This window comes from Chanos chanos, chromosome 9 (genome assembly GCF_902362185.1).
Source record: "Chanos chanos chromosome 9, fChaCha1.1, whole genome shotgun sequence".
Lineage (NCBI taxonomy): Eukaryota > Metazoa > Chordata > Actinopteri > Gonorynchiformes > Chanidae > Chanos > Chanos chanos.
Window position 1 is genome coordinate 29,080,152 of NC_044503.1, and position 16,068 is coordinate 29,096,219.

The 16,068-nt window shown below is 37.3% G+C and overlaps 1 protein-coding gene and 1 pseudogene across 1 annotated transcript; both read left to right on the forward strand.

Moving 5' to 3' along the window:
* The first annotated feature begins 5,328 nt into the window (after positions 1–5,328).
* LOC115821586 (nuclear factor 7, ovary-like) lies at positions 5,329–6,576 on the forward strand. The gene is made up of 3 exons (XM_030785397.1): positions 5,329–5,433; positions 5,749–5,848; positions 6,029–6,576. Exons 1-3 carry the CDS (start codon positions 5,329–5,331, stop codon positions 6,574–6,576), a joined length of 753 nt encoding a protein of 250 aa, XP_030641257.1.
* A 3,762-nt stretch (positions 6,577–10,338) lies between these two features.
* LOC115820010 (zinc-binding protein A33-like) lies at positions 10,339–14,936 on the forward strand (annotated as a pseudogene).
* The last annotated feature ends 1,132 nt before the right edge of the window (positions 14,937–16,068 follow it).

Here is a 16,068-nt window from a genome sequence, read left to right on the forward strand (position 1 = left end):
TAGGCTTTAAAAGGTCCCAAAAACCTCTCAGATGGCCAAAAAAGCCTCATCCCCATTACAGAGGAGCATGACCAGTGTTGTAATAAAGATGTGATCAGAAGGTCAGTAGGTGTATGCTGTATCGCCATCTCCTGGCCACATATTCACCACTTAGTAACACCTCTCCACATTTTACAAAGGAAATTCACCTTGACAAGCTGAGCTAGTGTGGGGGACTTTGAGCTTTGTTCCTTTGCTCCCACAAAACCATCTGTAGTGAGATTGGTTCTGAGAAGAGTGAACAGTTAATACATGACAGTACGAGAAAATGTCAACAAGAATCTGATGGTGTTGCTGGTATTTTGATTTGTGCCAGTCTTCTTTTCTGGTTACTGATGGACCCTCTCCACACAATCTCTCAGGAGCATATGTTGTTTCAGTTATTCATTGATTCACATCACTGTCATATTTCCAAAGAGTTGGCAAAGAGAAGGATCTATTTACAAAAAGAACAAAGTGAAAGATAAAGTCATTATCTACACAGCTGGTTGAAATCTCCTGGGGAGACTTTCATGGGATTACATATTTTGTAGCAATTTGACCCCATCTAGTGGTACATTCAGGCTATGTTTCAAACTCTGTCTATTTTTCAACAATTTTCGAGTAAAACAAGTGGATTGAAATGTATCCACTGAACTCCATTGTCTTTGTTTAGTTTGTCATTATCTGTGTGTTCCAAAAGCAATCAAAAAGAGCAAAACTCTGGTATGTGCATATAATGCATTGTACATGCATAAGCACTAAGGTTCACATGCTACAGCATAAATCAAGTACAATTACTGTTACTTTGAAATTTCGAATACCAATGGGAGATAAACCACAGACTTTAACTTAATTAACATGAGCATGATGTACCTCTTGAGTAAGTTAATTTACTTCAAGATCTTATGCAAAGTTTAAATATTTAACTGAGAAATGCAGATGCACCTGAGGAAATCTCAGATCTGATGGGACATTGCATGTTACTCATTAATCACTGGTCTGTGGATGTGAAAATAAATGAGGATAGCCTATTATTACATAAGTATTTAATTAATATTCTCATGATAAAGTATAAAACTATAACATCTGCCATAGACTCTGTGAAAAGGACCATTGGAGCAATGAGACTTTTCTGCCAGGGTGGAACTGTGGATCATTTTTTTATGCATCAAATCACAGCCAGGTTAAATATGAGTGGGGACAAAGGACGCAACACAGATCATGACACACGGTTGTTTTGGTGTGGTGCCAGTTACTAACGTGTTTAGGTGCCCAGTTGCATACCAGCTCCACTCCTAAGAGATATGTACAACACCACATTTCCATTTTCATTGACACATTTCTCCATTCTTTTCATGTTAACTGCCAAAGCCTGGCTTGGAAAAATGTCATGTCTTTTAGAAAGCAGGTGCTTTTTTCAGTACGGAGATAATAAAAAGATATAATTATTATCACACCTGCTTCCAGGATGACCTTGTCCCACCTCCCCTAATTATTAACAACTCCTGTATTCCACCTCCCCTAATTATTAACAACTCCTGTATTCCACCTCCCCTAATTATTAAGAACACTTGAAACTGAACGCCAACTGAATCTCTGATGTAAATACAAACCGATACTTCCTATTCATTGCCAGTTTCAGTCTATCAGTCTCTGATTTTGTATTGTGTGTTGGATTAATTGATTCCTCTGTATTAAATTCTGTGATTCTGCACTCTGATCCTCTGACTTCATCAATACAGTTATTTTATGCAGTATTCATAAAGGACATGGTGAACAAAGTTTCCTCCTTGTATTAAAATTTTGTGTTGATTCAGTAAACTGTAAAACCTGAAGTATAAAAGTAAATCAATGTCACATTTCAGTGATTGTATCTTTACTAAATGCCAGTGTAACAGATCAAACAGCTCTGTTAAAACAGTGATGTGTTCTAGGAGGAGCTTCTGACTGCACTGAAGCCCTTACAGAATAAATCACTGATGCTTATAACAGTAATTTCAGATTTTACATGAAGTGTGCCTAAATAAAAGTGTGAAAACTCTGTGAATGGGACACACTGTCATTTACTCTAATGTATCTTCTCTAGAACCAGACTGTACACACAGAGTGGCAGATTAAGGAGGAGTTTAGGAAACTTCATCATGGTGATGAAGGAGAAGATTGAGGAGATAAACGGTGAAATATAATTTCTCTCACAGACACAATCAGAGCCATAGAAAATGTGATAAGAACTGATGACATGTCACTCCTAAGGATAAAGGCCAAATACATACATTCTGTCTCCTTGTTATATCAGTCATGTGAAAAAACATGTCATTTAAGTAATTAATATATTAGATATTAATATATCAAAAATATTAACTATATTAATATATTTGACCACTTATCGTAGATGATAAGTGGGCTGTTCGGACGTTTTAAACTGTGCTTGTTTATCCTTGTAGAGAAGCCCACTGCTGTATTTCTAGGGAGAAATGTGTTTAATATTTATCATTTATACCACGCCCTTGACATTGTAGCAATGGCTACCTGTCATAGGTTGCAGTGTAACTGATTACTTTTGCACTGAAATTGGAAATAAAGGAAAAGAACCCCAAAACAGTTTGTGTCCTGTGTGGTACGAATTCTGCAGGCTACAATCATGACAAAGAACAATATTACTGTAAGGAAATTACCTCTAAATTATCACTATCTGATGAAGATTTCATCTGCCTTGTGTGCTGTTACATCTTCAAGAGTCCTGTTCTACTGTCCTAGTTCAGTTCCATCCTTGTGCAGAATGGGTTTGGGGTATCAGTTCTTTTCTGTGATCAATTCAAGGCTAGAGGCTGCCATACCTCTTGGTTATAAAGAAGAAACCAATGGGTTTAATAACTGTAAAGAAATTTAAATATGACTGTGGCTCACACAATCAGAACAAAACCTTTGCTAATTACCATGCTAATTTACAGTGCTCATTTTTAATAGACATTTAGTTATTTATTTCACATATCTTGAAATATACTTGTAAACATTCTATGATATAGAAAAAATAGCACTCTAATCAGAAATTTACAGTCTAAAGTCATATATAACCATTAGGTGAATATTTCAAACATTATTGTTCGGTTAACAATAAACTGTTGGTGAAATATATGTTGTGTCTATATATGTTCATAAAACAACCAAAACAAAGTCACTGTGTTTCAAAGCTGTTGTCATGGGTATATGAAAGGTCTGATATGGTAACTATAAATTATTGTTTCTTATCATGTATATTACATTTTCTTATTTTCTACTGATATAATATTCTATAGTAAAAGTCTGGGCAGTTCTCAGTGTCTGTAGTATCACTTCTACACGACTTTCACATCCTGAATATTAGAATTGAATATTAAACTGAAAGGTTACTAAAGGCCTGAATAAGATGACTTGGGTACAGGGAAATGTCTTTACATTTAGTCCTCTAGGGGGGAATTCAGCTACCCCTGACATGTTTCAAAACAAAGAAATCATAGACCAATCAGAATCCCTCAGCTAAAATCCGGCCCTTTGACACACTTTAGGAGAAACAGGTAAGTCAAGGAGTTTCGGTTTGTTTGGAATGCAAGAAAAGCTCTACTTATTTTAAAGTTTGATTATTATTAAGCAAACACAGACAAAAGGATTTACAAAAGGAGTCTCTGAGCAGAGTGGAATACAGGTAGAAGAGAAACGTTCCTTTGAGTTTGTTATCTCACTAAAAATCCTTAGAGACAGTTAAACTCAAACACAGAGAGTCACGGCAGGATTGGACCTGTTACAACATGGCTTCTCAATCATCCGAAGAGGATTTCTCCCGTCCTGTGTGCTGCGACGTCTTTAAGGATCCTGTTGTCCTTTCATGTAGTCACAGTGTCTGTAAAGTCTGTCTGCAGGAATTCTGGAGAAAGAGGGGAACTCAGGATTGCCCAGTTTGTAGGAGAAGATCTTCACGAGATGAACCTCCCTCCAACCTTGTGTTAAAGAACCTGTGTGAGGCTTTTTTACAGGGGAAAATTCAGACAGCTCCAGGAGGGTCTGAGGAGGTCTGTAGTCTGCACAGTGAGAAACTCAAACTCTTCTGTCTGGAGGATAAACAGCCTGCGTGTATAGTGTGTCAAACCTCAGAAAAACACAAAAACCACAGATTTTGTCCAGTGGATGAAGCCGCTTGTGGTTGTAGGGTAAGAAATATTCTGTCTCATTCAGATTTCTCAAATGTAATACTATATGTTTTCATCTAAAATTATGTGAAGGCCCTTGGAAACTTAATTAAAAATAGAACGAATGAAGCCATTCATACAGAACAGCTATACGCATTATGGAGGAAAGTTCTTGATACCAGACATAGGCACATGTAACTAAATGAAAAGCCTGAGCACTAAAGTGTAGTTTTTTTCCAGGTCGAACTAAAAACTGCGCTGAAGTCCTTACAGGAGAAACTGCAGATCTTTAAAAAATTCAAAGTGACCTGTGATGAAACAGCAGAACACATTAAGGTGAGAAAAATAAACATGACTCACAGAGAGGGAAGAGTGGATCACATTTGTCTTTTATTCAATCATGAAAGATTATTTTAATTAGTTAATATCTTTTTGTTCAAATACATATCCCAGGAAGCATAACATATCAACATTCTCTTAGTTGAAAGATAATTTTTTTATATATTAAATATTGAGGACAATCGCAGAATTAGGACTGTTTAAATCAATTTCTCATAATGATTGGGTCAGGCATGACAGATATGACAGATTGTGGTTGATCTCCTGATGAATGTTTATGGTGTTTATCATTGTTTGCTCTGTGCAGATCAGTTATAATATAGTTTTATAAATATGCTACTGTAGAGTTATGACATATGTCTGACTCACAGCAACTGCATCACTGTAATAAAGCCTACTGTCTGATAGTCGTTAGAGAGGTGATCATACAGCATGTACATATTTGGATTCAATAACATACAAACATAACAAACATAACATATATAATACATAAAGGTGTGAGACACCAAAACTTTTAACAAATACTTTCCATACCGAGAAACTCTGAGGTGGGAGAGCTTTCATGACTGTGGACATGTGAAGGTACAAATGTAATGATTTCTGACATAAATCAGACAATCAGCTGCTAAAATATTACTGCAAACTGAAAACAAGAAGTCTGTTTTTTTTTTTTATATAGAATCAGGTCAAAAACACAGAGACACAGATAAGGGTAGAGTTTGAGAAACTTCATCAGTTTCTACGAGATGAAGAGACAGTCAGGATAACTGCACTGAGAGAGGAAGAGGAGCAAAAGAGTCAGATGATGAAGGAGAAGATTGAGAAAGTGACCAGAGAGATATCCTCTCTCTCAGACACAATCAGAGCCATAGAAGACAGCATGGGCACAAAAGACATTCGTTTTCTGAAGGTAAGACTCTCTCTCTTTCTCTCTCTCTCTCTCTCCCTCTCTCTCTGTCCCTCTGTGTGAGTGTGGTCCTTTCTGTGTGGCATTTCTTCTTCTTCTTCTTCTTCTTCTTCTTCTTCTTCTTCTTCTTCTTCCTCTTCTGTGTGTGTGATAAACTTTCACCAAGTGATTAACTCATCTAATGTTCTTTCACAGAACTTTGAGGACACAAAGAAAAGGTGAGTAACTTGTCACTTAAATCATGACTTTTTCTGTGATACAAAACCCACAGCAGCACTGACTCCTGAATGTTATTCCAGAGCCCAGTGCACACTGCAGGATCCAGAGATGCTTTCAGGAGCACTGATCAATGTGGCAAAGCACCTGGGCAACCTGAAGTTCAGAGTCTGGGAGAAAATGGAGGACATTGCTCAATACAGTAAGTTTGAAATCAAAGGGAGGTTTCTTTCTCCTCTGTTTCCAGCTCACCAGCCCTCACATATTGACATATTAACCTAGCTCAAAGCTAACCAATGTTCCAAGTTCATCTCACGGATAAAAGTATAAACAAGGAAATCTTTATTTCATTTTTCTGTCTGTCTCTGTTCTCTCTCTTCAGCTCCTGTGATTCTGGACCCCAGCACTGCTCACCCAGTGCTCATCCTGTCTGAGGATCTGACCAGTGTGAGATACGGCGATGAAAAGCAACAGGTTCCTGATAATCCAGAGAGATTTGATACCTATGTATGTGTGCTGGGTTCTGAGGGTTTTAACTCAGGGACACACTGCTGGGATGTTGATGTTGGGGACAGCACAAACTGGGTCCTGGGTGTAGCAACAGAGTCAAACCAGAGGAAGGGAAAAAGCCTGTATGAAGGACTCTGGGGTGTGGGGTATTGTGATGGAAAATACTGGTCACGCTCCCCAGAAATACAGAAATGGACAACAGTCACGGTGAAAGGAAAAATCTCCAACGTGATCAGAGTGGAACTGGACTGGGATGATGGAACCGTGTCATTGTCTGATCCACTTAATAACACACTCATACACACCTTCACACACACCTTTACCGAGAGAATGTATCCCCTTTTGTACAATCAATGTAATCTCTTTCCTCTGAGGATTTTACCAGTAAAGTGTCGCGTAACAGTGGGAGAGCGCGGTTAGAGCTGATACTGTCTCTGTTTAAAGATAGAAATGCTAGCTCTGCTTGCAGAGTTGAAACACTGTATCTCAGTGGTCTGATCGCACTCCTCCACCAGAGGAAACAAAACATCCACAAAAATATGACCGCTACAGCTATGAACTGACCCACTCCTTCACACTTGACTCCTCCTTACGGACAGAAGACAAAGAGAGAAGAAGAGCTAAAATGACATATGTTCCACTGTAGTACTGTATTACTGTATCACTGTATCTCTGTATTCCTGTATTACTGTATCACTCTATTACTGTATTACTCTATTACTGTATCACTATATCACTGTATCACTGTATTACTCTATTACTGTATCATTGTATTACTGTATCACTGTATCACTGTATTACTGTATCACTGTATTACTCTATTACTGTATCACTGTATCACTGTATTACGGTGTCACTGTATCGCTTTATTACTGTATCACTTGTCTCTCTATGATGCATATTATTTGGTACTCCCTTGTAAATACTCTTTGCTGATGCTGAAGTTGTCCTGCCTTCATTTACTTTTTCATTAAGATTTCCTTGCACTCTATGGTAGGTATCACTAAGCACTTTGAAATAGTCTGTTTCAAATGGTACGTTATAGGTTTAGATTATAGTGCAATAGACCTGCTTTGTTCTGTAGTAAAGCTATATTTGTTGATTATTGTTCATAGCATCCCAGCTATTAGCGCTGCTTCATCTCCCACACTGGGCGATAGCTTCTTCTCTCACACTTTTGTAGCCCCTCTTCATTAATACTGTTTCTACCAGTATCTGTCTGTAGTTCACTCTTTTACGTCCTGCAACTGTTGCACCTGTATCTGGTCAGTCTCTGAACTCAGCTCTGGCACCCAGACCACAGCCTGTACCTCAGTGATCACATGCTTGCTCTGTATTTTGCCTGATGTGTAAGTCATCTTTGATAAGTATCTGCTAAATAAATAAATGTAAATGCTATGCCTCTCTTCATTTCGCCTACACTGTCTTCCTGTGTCTGCCTGGATTAAGTCCAAGTCCTTTGGTTGTTGCTGTCAAAACAGCCAATGGAACTGTGCCCATCTGCACTGGATCACTCATCACAGCCCATGTTTCATCCCGTCCACTACGGTCCACGGATCTGCAGATCCAAACTCCAGACTCTCACAACCTCCAAGAAATATTCGAATATTTGGTTCTTCCACAAACACCTTAACATCGGATCCCCATAACCCATAATTCCCTGCCCTTGGACTGCCTACCTGTGTACTGTTTTTTTTTTTTTTTTTTAATGCCGACCGACACTCTGTTGTATGATTTGTATTACTAGGCATTCTACAACATGTGGACTGCTTGGAAGTCTCTTGTGAGATACTCTCTTTTGAATCAAGCATTAGCAGCTCAGATTCACCACTTTAGCTAATTATCGTTTGGATAATTTTATGCTTTAATACCTATCGTTTGCAGTATGATTGCTTCTGTGGTTTATTGTTTGTAATGTCCCTGATTATTAGCACTGCTTTAACCTGCATATTTGAGCTGTAGTTTCCTCTGTTGGTACATACAACTATCTTGCACTTGTATCTCATCAGTCATTTCTCCTTGCGTCACTTGTATTGAAGATGGTTGCTTTAACAGCCATATGCTGGTACTCAACTTTGCCTAACTTTTGAGTCATTTTAGACAAAGGCTTTCAACTCTGTCTACCTACCATTTTAACTGCTTTTAAATGACTGATTTTTTTAGTTCATTCAATTAAATTATAAAAGCCCAAATGAAATGATTCTGCTGCCTTCTGTTTTCCCTGACACTCTACAGTTTTATCCATAAAACAGTTAGTGAATGCAATATTTTTGATTGCATTACATTGTAACAATGACTTTGTTTAAATGAAGTCCTTTTCTTTTTTTAAACCTCCCTACCCATAATTTCTACTCATAATAAAAATCCAATAACATACCTGTCACTTTAGGGATTGTTTCTAATCTCCTCAGTGTGGCAGAACATTCATCTTAGAGGATTTGTAATAAAAGTTGATGTTTTAGTACCTGAGGACTGTTCTTCTGGGTTACTGATCTAGGTTTAGATTCAGACTTAACCAGTTAGGAATGCTCCTGACTTAAAACATTCACAATCTCCACACTGTATGAAGGAGGAAGTTCCACTTAGTAAATCACATATACTTAACATCCTACTCCAGCAGAGGTCAGCACTGTTCTTGAAATAATTAATTTTATGTGATTAAGCAGTCTTCTCATGAAAGGTACTGTCTATAAAAGTTATAAAAATCTAACAATGTGACAACATTTTAATGTTGATTCATATATGGATGGATTTCTCTGCATTTAATCTTTACATTCTGGCTCACATTATCTTTTCTTTCACAGAGGGAAAAAGAAACAAATCAGTAAAATCAGGACATTTTAGAAATACCTGATAACTCATTAGCTGTATTTTAAACAGTCTGTCACAGACTTTTCACCCTTCACATGGTGCGTGAAGAATATATTACACAAAGTATATATCATAGAAGACTGTCTGTGACTGTATGGAATAATCAGTGTCTAAAACAAGAGGAGGGGTTTTCCTTTCCTGTGAGCTGTGACATTTTCAATGATCCTGTGGTTCTGTAGAACATTCCCAGAGTCTGTAGAACACCTGTTCATAGCTGTACTGGGACATTCGAAAATTATTAATTAGTTCAAAATTGAACATAGTTCAGAAAGTTATGAGAATGATTATGATTATGGATATGGAGCAAATTGTGGAGGGTAGTTACCATGACTAGAGTGATGATGATGGTGAAGATGATGAAGATGAGGACAGTGATGGAGAATGTGAGAGTGATGTTGGGGAAAAGGTGAGAATGAGGATGATGAGGAACATAGTAATAATAAAAGTAAGAAAATGAATGGGACAGTTTTAATGAAACAGCACAATGTAAATACCATTGTGTCTCACATGATAATAACAAAACCATAACTATGTGAGTTATTCTGTTCATTTTAAATAAATATTTTTACACGCCATGATGAAGAATAGATTAAAATGTTGCACATTTCTAGTTTCAGGTTGTATAAAACCATATGTTGAAAGGTGAATATATTTTTGCATGTATGGCTGTAAAACAAATAAAATAATATCAGTATGTTTGAAACCTGCTGTATTAAAGGCTGATACGGTGTATAAAACCTAATGTATTTTCTGCAATGTGATTTACATTTTCGTATTTCCTCTTGATATAACCTATTATGATATAATTATAGTGTTAGCAATTTTTATTGTCTGCAATAGCAGGATTTTTCCCATCCTGAATATTATAAATTTGAGTATTAAATTGAAAGATGACGGAGAGCTTTGACAAGCTTGATCAGGCATGGTTGAAGAAAAGTCTCTACACTTGGTCCTAAAGGCGGAGCATGGGCTCAATGCAAATTTGAAATGAAAAGGAATTGTAAACCAATCAGAATCCTTCAGCTAAAAACCCACCATCTGACTTGCTTTGTGAGAGGGAAGTAAAGTGTCAGTTCATTTGAACTGCAAGAAGGGCTCTACCTCAGAAAAAACCACAAAACTCATGTTATAGTTTAATTTGCACTAAGCAGATAGAGACTAAGGGATTTACAGAGTCTACAGATCAGAGTGGACCACGGGTAGAAGACGGAGGTTCCTGTGAGTTTATCATTTGTCTTCTAAAGAAAGAATCAGAAAGTGAAAGTAGACTTGAAATACAAGAAGTCAGTGAGGGAGTAGACCCGTTACAACATGGCCTCTCACTCATCAGAAGAGGATTTCTCCTGTCCTGTTTGCTGCGAAGTCTTTAAGGATCCTGTTCTCCTGTCATGTAGTCACAGTGTGTGTAAAGTCTGTCTGCAGCAGTTCTGGAAAAAGAAGGGAACTCAGGAGTGTCCAGTTTGTAGGAGAAGATCATCAAAATCTGAGCCTTTTGATAACCTTGTGTTAAAGAACCTGTGTGAAGCTTATTTAAGGGGAACAATTGGAAAGACTTCATCAGGATCTGAGGAGTTCTGCAGTCTGCACAATGAGAAACTCAGACTCTTCTGTCTGGAGGATAAACAGCCTGTGTGTTTGGTGTGTCGGGATTCAGAAATACACACAAACCACAAATTCCGTCCAACAAATGAAATTGCTCCTACTTACAGGGTAAGATACATGTTCCGATCACTTAATTTTCTTATGCTTTTTAGGTCAAATAATAATATTTTCTTTAGTTGTTTTAAAAAGTGAAATTGGTGTTGCTCGTACCAAAACTTTAAACTTTCTTTTGTGGTGTCTCAGTACAGTGGAATATATTGTCATGTATGTAATATATTAGCACCTAGGACTCAAGTCTTCACCCTCCTGTATTGGTGCCGGGGTCACGCCGTGATAATAAAGGAGTTTGGTCAAGTCAAATGGACTGAAAACAGGGTAAAAAGCACAGAAAAACAGATAAACTGTCTGAGAACCCAAATACCTGACTCGTTAAGGAAGAGTAGGAACACAGCAACCACCAAAAAACCACTGTCCACCAGCATGGAAATTAATTTATCACAATGAAGTACATTAGCAGGTGCAAATGAATGTGAAATAACTCATCCAGTTTACAGTTATTATTCCCATACTCCCAAATTCCAACGACAGCAATGTCAGTTTCAGAGGAGATGAGCTCATCTGAAGAGTTTGACAACAAAGCGCATGCACAAATACAACATTCAGTTTGCCTACATACACTGCCCCACACACACACAAACTCACACATGTATGTGCAAACACTGTAAATAACTAAACTAATCACTCGTAGATCGTAGTAGATCACTCCATAGTGGCTGTCCCCTCCCTGACCAGAGGTGGCAGTATTCTCAGGTATTCTCAGGTCACCACACTTACACCTGCTGATGGTGTTGCTTAAACTTCTGCATATTCAGGGCAGCTATTAATCGATTACAAGTAAATACTGTAGATTTTAGTGTCTACTGAAAACCATTACAGAATTTTTCAATTCTGTCATTTATGACATATATAGGAAACACAACTGACTTTTAGAACTTTATCTGTAATCTAAAATAAATACATTTCAAAACTTGTTCAGCAATCCATTTGTCATAAGAAAACATGCACCTTTTTTCTAAGAAAAACTGTATGTAGAGAGAGCACATCTCAAAAACACCTGAAATGTAAAGACTTATTTGTGTAATTGTTGTTTTATTCCAGGAGGAACTCAAGACAGCACTGAAGCCCTTACAGGAGAAACTGGAGATCTTTAAAAAATTCAAACTAACCTGTCATAAAACAGCAGAACACATTAAGGTGACACTAATGAGAAATGAGGAATGAATGTGTATGGACAATGTCTAATGACTTAATGTAATACAGACAGAAGAGTTAAACAACAGGAAAACTAACTCAAATCTAAATATTTCTCATTTCAGGTACAGGTCCAGCACACAGGGAGACAGATCAAGGAGGAGTTTGAGAAACTTCATCAGTTTCTACAAGATGAAGAGACAGCCAGGATGACTGCACTTAAGGTGGAAGAGGAGCAGAAGAGTCAGATGATGAAGGAGAAGATTGAGGAGATGAGTAGAGAGATATCATCTCTTTCAAAAACAATCAGAGCCATAGAAGAGGAGATAAAAGCTGAAGACATTTCATTCCTGAAGGTAAGAACCCATCCCCTCTCTCTCTCTCTCTCTTTCTCTCTCTCTCTCTCTCTCTCTCTCTTTCTCTCTCTCTCTCTACTTGGTGGATAACTGGCTCACACCAAGGAGGGATGGCACAGTTTTTTTCCAACATGCTGTCAAATAAAATCAGACAACTATGGCTCTTACGACGCATCCCACACCTAAGCCTATGACCTGTCACTGTAGACACTACCTATGCCCCTATTATTATCCACAGTGTCTTGTGTATTTATTACTGGTGTAATTATTTATTATACAACAATAGTTTCATGTATGCATATATGTATCACATCTGCAGTATCATCAGTGCTATACACCCACCAAAATATGTCCTCTCTCTGAAGTGCTGTGTGCTATTGGACCTTGTATGTTACATGTCCTAGTCACCCTGTAAGGTCCATCCTGGTTTGTCTGTTCTGTCTTTAATGCATCTTGTATGAATCTTGTGGAAAGCGGCCCATCCTTTTGTCATATATGTAAACTGTGTGAACACCAAGTAAGTCATCTTAGTTCTTCTACAGCAGCAATGAACCCAATTCTTTTTTTTTTTTTTTTAAAATTCACAAACAAATGCCCGCACATCTGATGGGTATTGGTGAAAAAAAGTGTTTCCTAATTTTGATTGTGATTGTTATTCTGACTCTGACTGTAATTAAACTGTCTGATTTCATTTCACAGAACTTTGAGGAAACAAAGAAAAGGTAAGTAACCTGTCCTCTTAACTCTCTTCTTTTTCTGTGATACAAAACCCACAGCAGCACTGACTCCTGAATGTTATTCCAGAACCCAGTGCACACTGCAGGATCCAGAGGTGGTTTCAGGAGCACTGATCAATGTGGCAAAGCACCTGGGCAACCTGAAGTTCAGAGTGTGGGAGAAGATGCAGGACATTGTTCAATACAGTGAGTTTATGTACAAGATAATGAGATGAAACAAAACAGACAATTAAAAGAATCTCATCTAGTGATGTATTTTACTCATACACTTATGATCACTCTCTTACAGTGTTCATTGGATACTGGTCTGAATGTGGGATAATGAAGTCTAAGATAGTTTGTAGTTATTGTGTGTCAGAGAGAGAAAGAAAGAAAGAAAGAAAGAAAGAAAGAAAGAAAGAAAGAAAGAAAGAAAGATAGAAAGGAAGGAAAATTAGGCTATATGATGAAAATAACATAACTCACCCAGACAAACAGACAGAGGTGTGAAAAAAAAATTCATAGCAAAATGCTGAGATTATAATGACAGGCTGTGAGTGTAGTTTATAACTAATAGTCTGTCTGGAACAGGAATGAACAGAGAGAGAAAAGACTGGAACATCTTCAAGATGAGGAGACTGTCATGTGACAGTGGTTTCTCCCAGTCACATTTGGAAAATGTTTTCTTTTTGAGTTTGTAGTGAATAAAGGATAGGAATTTATGTGAAACACAACACACAGATCAAAACACAAGAAAAATTTAAAGACACCACAAATTATTGCAAGTGTTTATCTTGCAGTAATTTCACAAAGACCATACAGCTCATCTTAAAATGAAACTATATACAGTGAATGAAATTCATATTATAATAGACACAAACCTCACAATGACTGAACAGAATGGATTTAGACCCAGAGAGTAACAGGGTGGAGTAAGAGGAGAGTCTCAGAGTATTAGACCAGATTAAACCAACTCTCACTTCACAACTAATGCAACAAGTGCGGCATATGTAACTAAAAGAACCCAGTTGTATACAATGTATACACAGTGTTATATACTATGATATTTTGTAATATAATATTATAGTATGTTAAAGAATATTATAATACAACACACATGGCTACTGTTGTCATTCATTCCACACATACCAACAAAACACACACACTTGCTCATGCATACACACACACACAGTGCAGTACACATTTGGCTGAAAAATATCAGTAATGAAATCAAATTGGTATGAATAACTAAATAAATAAATGGATAAATGCTGGATTAAAATAAAAATGTAACTAGATAAACACATATTTAATCACATCAAAAATAACTGGATGAAGGTGAATAACCGTCAGTGTAGATAAATTTAAAAAAAATAGTATAATTGTGTAAACATGTTGTATATTTAATCTCTTTCTTTATCTCTGTTCTCTCTCTTCAGCTCCTGTGATTCTGGACCCCAACACTGCTGAACCATGGCTCATCCTGTCTGAGGATCTGACCAGTGTGATATACAGAGGAGAATATCAGCAGATTCCTGATAATCCAGAGAGATTCGATAGATGTGCATGTGTGCTGGGCTCTGAGGGCTTTAACTCAGGGACACACTGCTGGGATGTTGATGTTGGGGACAATACAGACTGGTCCTTGGGTGTGACCACAGAGTCAAACCAGAGGAAGGGAGAAACATTCTTTGACACTGGTGTCTGGTGTGTTCGGTTACATGATGGTAAATACAGGTCATGCACCTCAGGAGGGTCATGTGTTCCACTGACAGTGAACAATAAACTCCAGATGATCAGAGTGGAACTGGACTGGGACAGAGGAAAACTCTCATTCTCTGATCCTCTAAATAACACACACCTACACACCTTCACACACACTTTTACTGAGAGAATGTTTCCGTACCTTGCTAATGCCTGTAAACTCTCTCCTCTGAGGATCTTACCAGTGAAATGTTGTGTAACAGTGAAACAGAACAGTTAGATCTAATTTGTGATGGTAAATGAAAAAAAGCTTCATATTAATGTGAAATTTGTGATTTCAAATTTAAAACAGTATCTGTGTTTAGACCAGTTAATTTCACATTTATTTTCATTCTCTTGTATTAAATTATACAGATAAGATCAGAATTACATTATAATATTTAGAAATAATAAAGAGCGAAATCAAGATGAAATCATAGTTTTTTCTTCTACAGCTTTAGAAAATCATTTACCACAACCATCTTCTTGCTCCACCATCTCACAGGCTCCTCATTGGTCAATAAATATGATTATAGTTATAAAAATCCATATCTATAACACCATGTATTAGTGTCTGTCAAAATGATAAAGTTTCACTGTCCAGATGTCTTTATTTTAAAACTGTCAGTTAAAGGACTGTAATGTATCTCCCAATGAACATCACATTATACCATATAACTCACTCTACCCCTAAATAAATTAATCATAAGTTATTTTCTTTTTCTTGTTTCCACAGCAAAGAGTTTATTTTTTTCATACCATCTCACATGTATCATTTCACATCTGTCCATCCATCCATCTGCTCTCTCTCTCTCTCTCTCTCTCTCTCTCTCTCTCTCTCTCTCTCTCTCTCTCTCTCTCTCCGTCTCTCTCTCACACACACACACACACACACACATATATATATATACAGTACATAGAAAACATTCCTGCACATTTACATTATGCAGAGTTATTACACTGTGAGTTGTAAGGGTCCTGTTTGCTGATACTATGTGCTGTGCTTACATAAGTGAGGTTCCTGCTCTCTGGCCCCATGTCTATTCAAAATACACAAGCACATAAAATAAAACACATAAGAGTCCTGAAGATGCTTTTGTTATGTGGACTCTTTTTCAGGCTTTGTCTACACTCATAGATTCAGATTGGAAATCTGTGGAACCGTCTTTTCAAATTTATCAAACAGTATTTTAAGATGCAATACCCCTGGGGGGTATTTCAGAAAGCAAGTTTAGTGAAAACTCCGAATTAGTTAACTCCAAGAAAGTAGTAAACCTCCTAACAGAAGAGTTCTATGGCTCTGTTTTGCTAGGAGAATGAAGCCTCCTCTATTAGGAGGTTTACTACTTTCTCTGAGTTAACGAACTCTGAGT

What these genes read in the sequence shown, in the direction of transcription:
- LOC115821586 (XM_030785397.1), top strand. Translation starts at nt 5,329, where the DNA reads ATGAAGGAGAAGATTGAGAAAGTGACCAGAGAGATATCCTCTCTCTCA. An exon ending in AAGACATTCGTTTTCTGAAG is followed by an intron (nt 5,434 to 5,748) that starts GTAAGACTCTCT and finishes TGCACACTGCAG; the next exon opens with GATCCAGAGATGCTTTCAGG. An exon ending in GGAGGACATTGCTCAATACA is followed by an intron (nt 5,849 to 6,028) that starts GTAAGTTTGAAA and finishes CTCTCTCTTCAG; the next exon opens with CTCCTGTGATTCTGGACCCC.